The following is a 10,566-nucleotide window of genomic DNA, read 5'->3' on the forward strand; positions in this document are numbered from 1 at the left end:
GTGCCTGCAAAACCTACCGACTAGGCGACTACAACACTACGAGGAACCAAATCCAAATCCAAGCCCGCGCTCAAGAAAGGTGGCAATAACAGGTGACAACATATGGGCGAGTTTCGGTAATGTAGGATACAAAAGTGTACCGAGGACAAACCAGTTGAAGCTTAAAAGCGCAACCGTTTCAGAAGCGGGTCTGTTTCGTACAGTTGAGAAAAACTGTACGACACTCCTTAGAGACAATCCCGCCACCATGGAGCTCCATCACAAGGGGAATGCAAGGGTCTTTGGCTTCCCAGATAATCCCTCCAGCCAAGAGCGATGACAAGGTGCTAAAAAGACTCTGATTGGGCATCTGCATCTTCATTGCTCGAGAAAATCAATAGTGTAAGTGGGCCCATCAGCCCAACAGGATTCATCCGGCTAGCTTTGAGTTGTCTCTCGTTATCGCGGGAATTTTTTTTTTGCAACAGGAGATCTTCTAGCAAGTTGTCATCTCCACTTTTGCTTGGCTGCCCAGAACTTCCATCGAAGCCATACCTTTCAGGATCACTTTGTCATTCACCCATCTCCTATATCAGTTTAAAAGGGCCGAGTCCCACATCCTCTTCGTCTGAACTGTAAGATTCTCATCTTTCAGGTGCTCCACCTATAAGAAGACACTTCAACTAATGTAACACACTTAAAGTTGGATACTTCAGAATTTAAATTGAATTTTTTCACTTTCAACAAAGTGTGAAAATCAGGTCATTACATTGAACGTGCTCACTGATGAAGTTAAATAATTTTAGGACAGACTGCCTTAAGCCATAATGAATACCCTGATGGAGTGTGATACAAGGTCAACAAAAGTTTCTCGATTCCTAAATCGTAGTGTGCAGAGACATCACCATACTGAATAACAGTACATAAATTTGAAGTTCACTAGTTTTATGCCATTCACTTGACTCCTAGTTCAGCATGATGAACTACACTTCCTGATAAGTCTATTATTTTTTGTCATCTTTTCTTTCACCAAGAACATTGTTTTGCAACTTGCACAAAGTTTATTCCTGGCAACAGCTATTATATGACTACAATCATATCATTCTAGGGCCAAAAGTAGTGTGCCCCCCAGGTAAGTGTCACCTACAAACACCATAAATGGAACCTACAGACTTGCCAATCTTTTGCTATGGATCTAGTGCCAGCAATAATAAATGGCTATCATCAATATGCTACTCCTGACAACTGCATGTATTCAACTACACTCATCCAAATAATCAAAGTAAAAAAAGAAAATAGAAAATAACTTCCAATAAGACCATTCTCCACTGCAGGCCATTTCCCATACTATCTTTTTTAAGAAAGACTTCCTAAATATCTGTTCTCCATATTCTTGACTATATACAAAATCCATATTTCAGTTTTCCATAAATTCAACTTGTTTTATAAGATAGGTATATAAAGGTATAATCAATGAAGCACCCCAAATAACACCGAATCAATCTATGAAAATGGCTAAATATCTAAATAATTAAAACATGACTGTGGGGGATATTTATGTTACCTCAATCGAGGTGGGGACGACTACTCTCCCATTCACGTATATATCTCTAAAATCCTAGAAATCTATAGTTTTTCATAATATATTAACAAGTCACACTTCCTAAAGGTCACTTATAAAGTTACCCCATATCTCCACCTTAGTCATTCAAGAAAGATTTTGCAAGATACAATTGACTTTTCTACCCACACCAAAACCAGCAAAAACTCCATCACTAATTAAATTGATGTTCAGTTACCAACATTAACTTGCATGCTTGTGCTTAAGATCCCTTCTAAACTTATTTCACCGCCTCAATCATTTGGGACTGCGCTTAGCACCTAATCATTCGTAAGTTGAGTCGGTTGGAGGACGGCATAGAGTTTTTCTGAGTTCAACATCAGTACAAGAGAGCTCAGGGGAAGACAAGTAGCAAAGACAGTAGTTCTGTCACCAGGAAGGATCCCTAAGAGAATCATCAAGAGAGTTCATATGACAAAACAGTCACCATACATCAGATAAAGGACAAGCAAAAATTGTGGGGGAAGTTAACCACAAAGTAGTAACCATCTCAATGATGTCCCCTCTTTACCAACTTATTTTCTTGTTTGCTTAAGTCATGGGATATATTTGTTTGTTACAACATCCAAGATTTCATATATCAGGGGATTACTAAAAGGAAGATCATCATTTTTTCCTGAAGGGGACATCACCATGATGTCAGAGTCACTTGGGAGTGTCGCAACTCGTATATAGAACTTAGAAGAGGAATTTTCTATTAATATCTCCTTTCAAATTTAAGGGTGGTTATCATTGTGGATGTTGTACGCAAAATTTATAATTACCATTTCACTTTCCTATAATTAAAAATATCAGAAGAAATCTACCACCCCACATTGCCCTTAGTGGAGCAGAAAGTTGCCAAATAAATAAGCAGTTGAATCTCCAGTCAGGAAGTATTTATGTCAAATGCAAAAATAGATTTGGATCTGAAAATTCTAGCAAGATATAAATATCTTAGTGTGTGTCCTTGGTGATGCAGGAGGAGTTGTGTGTTCTGCATTTGGCACGCGATATTCAACTGCTGTAATCGCTTTATATGTAGTGTCACTTAGATGATGAAAGATGTAAGAGGAAGAAGATATTTCATTCTTGTTACGCATTTAAATTATTGTAACTTAAGCATGTGATTTCATTATATGCCAATACTTTCATTTTCATATTTGAGAAATGAATCCAAACATTGTAGCAGAGTAATGAATATGTCCATTTTATCCATACTTTAGAGGTTGTGGGTTCAAGGCTTTTGTATCGACAACATCTGTTATTTTCTACTGTATGAGATTATCATTAAGGGTCCTTGCACGAGGGAGAATGTCACGTGGCAAATGTGCTAATGTGCTATTGTCAACTCTTTCAAATAAGAATACAGATGGTAATCTAAAAAACCAATTGAGAAACAAAACAATGCAAAAACCAAACCAGCGAAGATTGAAGTTAATGCAACATCAGTATTTAGTTAAGCTCTATCAGCATTTTTTTTCCATTAGAAAGAAGTCTAGCACACAAATGCAGCTTTTAAAAGATAAAAATCTATCACCTCTTGCTCAAGGAATTCAATTTTATAAATAGCTTTGTCATGCTCCTCTTCTATTTCAGCCAACATCGACTCTATGAGATGTTCCTTAATGGCCACCCTCGAATGTGCCGCTAGCTTCTCGTTATCCCATGAGAGGTTGTCTACCTCAGTCTGCATCTCCTGGAGAAGCCTCTCCATCTGCACCAAGGTATACATTAGAACAACTTGCAGTGTGAGAAGCCATACCATTCTCCCTCCCCCCTCCTACCCAAACAAAGTATTAAAACCAAACAGAAGAATAAAGGGGAAGCACGAAAGGCAAACTTAGAAGAAGCACTCCTATCTGACATCAAAAATTAGTCAAACAAAGTGGCAAAGTAAAAGTATAACTTAAACTTCTGATAAAATATTCATCAAGACCAAGTTGAGTAAGATGCACGTCAAGAAGAAGCATGAAGACAATGTTCAGGACATCAGGTTTCATATACCGGTGCATGAAGGTAAGCCTCGAGGATCACTCATTGTTTATAGAGTTTTGAGAATGAGCAGAATCAACTAGGTGTCTTCGCTTCAGCAAGCTTCCAAGTTTCAACAAAAGGAATTGAATCCAAAGATACAAGGATGGAAACTGCCCTTGATAGTATCTCTAGAATTTTGATCTAAAAAACAATGAACTACTTTACCTCAACCTCCCTCCACAGATCTCCCTTCGCACATCCAACTCCCTCATCCTGCACCAAACTCAGCATTGACCTCCTTTGCTAGTAACCTATACTGTTTCTCTACACCATCCCTGCCTGACTACCACTTGATTCATCACAGAACATCAAAGACCAAATTCAAATTGGAAATGTAACACAATGGTGGCCAGAAAGAGACGGGGGGCGGGGGAATACAAAGAAGGAGATGTAGCAGTGGACAGTTTGGCGCCAAGATTGGGCAAGTCAAAAACCATAATTCAAAGTTGTGTGGCTCTGCCACTAAATATCCTGATAAAGCTTATGAATACAATTGATCCCAAAACCTCCTTTAATATTATGTATAAAGATCACTTCGATAGATATTATCTACCACATCAGGTTAGCAAGACTAGGAATTTGGAAGGCACTATATCATCAACTTTTGGTAACTCTAACGACTAACGAGTAACAATAAGTCCGGCTGACCGGCAAATAAAGGAGCTTGGAGAAGTAGGAAGCAAGATATTAGATCCCTATATTTTGACCTCAACCTCATATTTTTTGGCAATGACAATGAAGAGTTCCACTAATTGATCAGACATAATTTTCTGTAGCAGAGGAACTTTCTTTCCAAACAAACAGATGATCACAAATATATATCGTAGGACTCTTCCATGACATACCTATCTTGTGTATCAGTAGAAAGTACATTAGTGTCAATATGACAGCAACAAGTGGTGGTAGAAAGTCTGAGCTTTATTTTTTCTACATCTTACTGCTTCCCATCCTGTTGTCAAACTCCTGTGTATAGGCCTTGTTAGGTAAATGGCTTTGGCCAGCTCTGCTATTGGTTTTAAGCTAACCAATGTGGTCAAATAAATAGAAAAAGGTCTGCTAATAGAATTTGTTGTCAAAACAAGCTTTTTCGCCAAAAAACTGCTTTTTTAGCGTTCAGAGCCAAAAATGACTAAGTCAATCATTTAACACATGAATAGCTAAAGGTCATGACATCTAATGTTTCTAAACACTTGTTTAAAGTGATAATGCATACAGCTGAATAAAGAGAGCTGATACAAGTAAAACAACTAATACTACTTGCAAGTCAACTAAGTACTGCTCATACAGAGATTAGGGATAGTATCAAACATCCATTGTTGGTTAAGAGACAGATTTCTGACCAAAAAATGGAAAAGAAAGCTAATTAAAGAAAATTTCGAGGAAACCTACTTTCTTCTCCCTTCAGAGTGCACCCAACGCTTGTACAGGAAGAGTTGTGATGTTGATAGTGCATAAAACAATTTTCCAACACATATTTGTGTGCCAGCTAATTATCGCTCCCAAAAGCTGCATCCAAGTAACAATCACTAACCAAAGGCTCCTCATAGCAAGTAAGCACATGAGCTTCAGCAAGAAACTTATGCTACATGACCAACAGCAGCCACAACGTCTGAGTGAAACCCAGTAGTTTTACCAGCAGTTCTCTGAGTATCTGCACTACATGTCTGACAACATTCGATTTATGTCTAAGCTACAAGTACTCAAGTGAGGAGCTCGTTGAAAAACGTGAGTGGAGAAGTAGCCAGAATTAGCGAACAACGTCTAATTAACAAACATGCAACAGAGTATTGATCTTGCTTCACAATGCTACCACCAATCTTGCTTCATAATGCTACCTTAAGCATACAGAGACACAGAACAAAATGGCCTTCTTACTAGATATCGACTGCACAAACACCAAAAACAAACAAAAAGCACATACACTATAGCTATAGAATATCATAGACAACACTCGGAAGAGATTTCTTAAAAGGGACATCAATTAAGAGTTCGCCATTTTTTGGCTAGAAATTATGAGACAAACAAAAAAGTAAGAAATCGACTCCAAAAGACTAATAGACGAAAATGATGGGATGACTCAACTACTGAGACATTACTTGCAATACCCTCCTCCTTTAAGTTCAACATCTTTCGCTAAAAGAATCACTGGTAATAGGCCAGAGGACAAGATCCCTAGAGAAATGGACAGTAACCAACCACCGACCTGCTTACCCACATTAACAGAATGATAAAAGCATCAATGTCATGGTGAACTGCCCCAAAGAAAGGTCTAACCAATGCTCTCATACACTCTGCATCTATATCAATATGGCTAGCAAGTCTTCTAATCATAGCTAGAAGATATTCAGTGCGAAAGAAAAATGTCGTTCTTGAATGAAAATAAGTCTCCACATCCACCACATCATGACCAGCATAAACTAGGTAGGTAGACTAAGTTCTCAAGTTAGAGCCCAGCAATGATCATCTACCTCCCCATCTTTTTAATCAGCTCAATTACAGTCTCATTGATGAAAAAATTTTAGCCAAAGCTCAACTATCGTCTCATCAAAGCTAATGCGATTACATATTTTTTTTCCCATAAATTTCCATCACAACTCAATACCACCCTCTAATAAAAGTTCACGAGGACAGATAGATGTTTCAGGGTAGACAAGTGTTACCGCAAACACATACATGAGGCTTTCCTTACAAATTCCATATAATTCCACTCTCATTACCATAATTTACTACCCTCAACCAAATGGTCCAAATCGCACGATTAAAATCAAGGTGAAATCTAAAGATGCAGAATTTCACTATCTTCCAACATTCAAATGCCAATGTGTACACATCGATCAGAAATTAAGAATAATAGCCAAAACCTCCGCATATCCATATTTGGAATACAAATCTCAAGAGTCAAGATACTCAGAAGTACGAAGCCTTATATAAATTAGCTTATTAGACCTGATAATCCCGATTTCACCTTATACTCATACCTGACTTGATCATGAGCAAACCAGATTAACCTATTTTATAAAGTTGAAGAGAATGCATCCTTAGCATTCAAAATTCTATCAAATTTCCACAACATTTCTTAATCAATACAAGATAAATAAAAACTACAAAAAAAACCCAACAACATTAAACATAAGATAATATTTTCCTCTACATTCATACATGCAAATCAGCTTATAAAATCCAGCAACAAGAAAAGGAGAGAATGGAAAAAGACTTATATATTGAGCAATAACGGATTTTGATTGTTCAAAGTTGAAGCAACAATACAAACAAAACGAAAACAAGAAACCCAGTATATATGATACTTGTAAGTAGGAATTACTAACATAACTAGGAAAAATGAAAGAACGCAGAAAATAATTGAAGTAGAGATCAGACGAAAGTAGAGAGCACAAAGAGAAAGAGGAAGAGAGAGGCCAACAAAATGAGGCGTCACTAAGGGCCTGCACAAGCTTTTGAAGTAGCTTTTAGTGTTTTGACTTAATCAAAACACTAGTAAAGAAAAAATAGTAGTGTTTGGTTTGGGAGTGGTATAAGTAGCTCTTAGCGATATAAGTAGTGTTTTATTAGTGTTTGTCAAAAGCTACAATTTGTAGCTTTTGGGGTAGCGTTTAGTGGTATACAAATTATATATTGAAGTTTCGTTTGAGTTTTTAACAAGTTATTTGTAAACAGCTACTTTGACAAATTCTTTTACCGAACATCAATATCTTATCCCGCTACTTGGACAACTAATAGTTAGACACCAACCACTGACACCTACACACACAGCTAACAACTACTCTCACAGCTAAAAGCTACTACCACAACTACCGTTGCCGAACACGTTCTAAGTGTATGAAGCTTTCCACCTCCTCTCAAGGCTGTCATATATATCTCTAGCACTCCGGCTGTCCTTGTATAAGGTCTTCTGCAATGTTCGCATTGTGGATTCATAAATGATAATCCTCTGGTCCAGCATATCATAGGCAAACCTCTTCAACTCTGAAAATCGACCCAGACTACAAAGCCCCATGAGGAGCATGTTTGCACATTCATCAGCAGGTATGACTCTATTAGTGAGCACATAGTCCCATATCTCGACCCCCGTCTCTGGATCATCTCGATCAAACAGCATTTTAATAGCAGCAGCACAATTAGCCTGTGTGGGAGGAACTTCATTCTTGGTCATCTCTCTGAAAAAGCTGGCCGCTTCACGAACCTTCTTGTTGGTTATCAGACATTCGAAGATCATATTGTAAGTCAGCGAGTCAGCAAAGACTCCGTAAATTGGCATCTCGTCAAGAAAGCGGAACGCATTGTCCACGTCATTGTTGTTGCAAAGCAGGCCAATCATCGCATTGAACGTGATTAAATTGGGCATTATGCCGCTCCCCACCATCGTATCCCACAGAGGTACAGCATGGGTCGAATCATTCTGCTTAACAAGAATATCTAGAGCATTGGAAAAGAATTTCAAACCTGGTAAACAGCCTTTCCCCTTCATAACATGGAGAAACTTGACAGCCTCGTCGACTTGTGATCCATGAACCAGAGTCATCAAGAAAGCATTGTACGCCGCCATGTTCTTCTCATCCCAACCAACACGTACCACCATCTCCCCGAATGTGGTCTTAGCCCTGGAAACATCTCCCTCCTTCTCCCAACCCTCTAACAAAATAGCAAAGGTATCCCCATCAGGTGGAATCTTCAACTTAATTTTGTCAAAGAATTTGTAAGCCCTATTTGTTTGATTCTTCTCCCTACAAATAGCACTCAATAAGGAGTTCACTGCAACCACATCAGGCTCAATCCCATACTTCTCCATCACATCAAACGTCATCATAGCATCGTCAAATTTCCCTTCAACACAATAGCTCCCGAAAACAGACACAAACGTCGCAAGGGAGAGCAACCCCGCCTCCTTCATAGACCGTATGGCAGCCCACAATTCATCAAACATCTTGTTCTTCCCTAACAAATCCACCATCAAATTCCAGGCATAGAGTGAGGGTTTGTGGGCCAACCCTGCCCACCGAAAGAAGCTCACAGCAGCATTAGGACTGCCATAGGAAAGCTTAAGGACCTCCTCAACGAGCTCGGGGCTAGGGGTTATACCACTGCTATTCAACGCATCTTCGATATCCGGTATCGGAGTTTTGTAGATAATATCACACAGAATTCTAGTTCTAGGGGTCACATAAGGAACATCAAGGTAAGTTGGGAAACTACTCCCTTGAATTTCATGCTGTAATCTTTCTGGGTATTGCTGTTTTGATGAAGGAGGGACAAGTCTTGACGAATAGTTGAAATTAAAACTCTCACCCATGTCACAAAAGTTTGTTCCTTGATTCAAAAGTTCAAACCTTTACAAAATTAGTGCAGTAATAAACTAATTATAATGCAAGGGGGTTCAGTGAGTTCAACTGAACCCCCAAAATCTCTGTTTTTTGTATATAACTGAAAAAATTACAATAAGTAGATTATGAAATTACTAACCAAATATGTAGTATAAGCTACAAAAAAGTTTAAATCTTCAAACTTATATTACAACTACTCCTAAACAAACCTTCAAAATTTCGGAAGATTCAGATTTCTGGCCTCGTCGAAAGAAGTTAAATTTGCCCGAAATTCATTTTTTCCCAACACTTCTTCTCTGTTCATCAAATTGAGAGAAAGTAATTTGATGGTCGAAATCCGGAATTTGTGCGATAATTCATCAACTTTTTGAAATCTATAGAGAGAGTAGTAAAGTAATCGAGGTGTTAGGGTTATGAACAAGTTCTTCTCTCTTCTTTGTATCGATTACGAACATTTATTTTTCAAAAGGAAAATTAGTATATCTAACAAAATACTAATATACCTACTATTTTGGCAACGCCTGGCTGATACAAAAGCTTACCAAGGATCCTTAGATTCAATGGTATGGCTTCTTAGTTCTTATCTCCTACGTGAGAAATCAATATTCAAATTTGGATGAAAGTAAAATTTCAATATGGATGGTTGGGGATTATTGGGTCTCTAAATGAGTGGCCTTGTGCGAGGACAGCCCAAAGGAATTTCATCTTACCACGAGTTTTCAAAAGGGGCCCAAAAACATGATACATAAGTTTGTAGCGTAAAGCTTGGTGCGCACATGGATATATAGCTAACAAGTCAAATATATATGAACAACAGTTCAAATGAACATATGCACATCTTTATTAGTACATGTTCATTGGTATTGATATTTATGTTCATAATCTAGTGCTTGAGGTTCATCGTGCGCATGGTGTTCATCCTACGAACGTGTATATGTACTGTTTTGGGCTATTTTGGGGTCTCTGCTTTGTGGTATATTCGTAGTGTTTACCGGGAAGCAAACAAAAGATTAAATTGTCAATATCGGGCACCTAATTGATTCTCAGTTTAATATTGTTAAATTATACTAAATTTACTCTTTATTCTATACTTGAAAACGATAATGTTGAAACTACTCTCTTAATCTTCTTTTTTCCTTACCTTTTTATAAAAAATGGTAAATAATCGAATTTGTCAGGGGGTATATGGTAAAAAAAAAACCGTATAATACATATAGAAGTATTACGATATACCATACCATTAAATTAATGTTGGTTTGCTTGTACAAGCAATAGCTGCTTCATTATGCTTTTCTACCGCATTAAAGATATACATCAAAATAAACAATAATGCCTCGAAATTTAGGAAGAGGAGTGATAGAATTAGAGGGAGGTTCGATAAAAGTAAACCCTTATGGGAGGGGAGGGGAGGATGATACTAGGCAATTCATTGGGTATTAGAAGATTTTGTCTTACTAAATTATGTTAGGATTTTATTTTAATTTTGCTAAAGATATGTCACATTGGCAAGCTTGCCTCTTCTAAAAATATACCGGAACAATTCTACTACATAGTTATTGATAGTATCATATTAAATGTTCTACGGAACACCAGGTGATAGCATAGTGGTGT

The 10,566-nt window shown here is 37.7% G+C and overlaps 1 protein-coding gene across 3 annotated transcripts; it reads right to left on the bottom strand.

Moving 5' to 3' along the window:
- Positions 1–373: 373 nt before the first annotated feature.
- LOC104892451 (pentatricopeptide repeat-containing protein At1g77360, mitochondrial) lies at positions 374–9,442 on the bottom strand. 3 transcript variants are annotated; one of them, XR_007274613.2, is made up of 3 exons: positions 9,165–9,442; positions 3,120–3,296; positions 374–643 (listed from the first exon to the last, which is right to left on the bottom strand). XR_007274613.2 is itself a non-coding variant. In XM_048645077.2 (2 exons), exon 2 carries the CDS (start codon positions 8,922–8,924, stop codon positions 7,446–7,448), a length of 1,479 nt encoding a protein of 492 aa, XP_048501034.1. In that variant the 5' UTR covers positions 8,925–8,941; positions 9,165–9,435; the 3' UTR covers positions 6,813–7,445. The 3 variants fall into 3 exon arrangements, 2 of the variants coding, with proteins under 2 accessions (XP_048501034.1, XP_048501035.1); XM_048645077.2 differs by lacking the exons at positions 374–643; positions 3,120–3,296 and adding an exon at positions 6,813–8,941 and having other exon boundaries at positions 9,165–9,435; XM_048645078.2 differs by lacking the exons at positions 374–643; positions 3,120–3,296 and adding an exon at positions 6,813–8,961 and having other exon boundaries at positions 9,165–9,435.
- Positions 9,443–10,566: the final 1,124 nt, after the last annotated feature.

The sequence above is a fragment of the Beta vulgaris genome, chromosome 5 (genome assembly GCF_026745355.1).
Source record: "Beta vulgaris subsp. vulgaris cultivar EL10 chromosome 5, EL10.2, whole genome shotgun sequence".
NCBI lineage: Eukaryota > Viridiplantae > Streptophyta > Magnoliopsida > Caryophyllales > Amaranthaceae > Beta > Beta vulgaris.

Bases quoted from the DNA above. Each gene is read 5' to 3' on its own strand.
- LOC104892451 (XM_048645077.2), bottom strand. From the start codon at position 8,924: ATGGGTGAGAGTTTTAATTTCAACTATTCGTCAAGACTTGTCCCTCCT.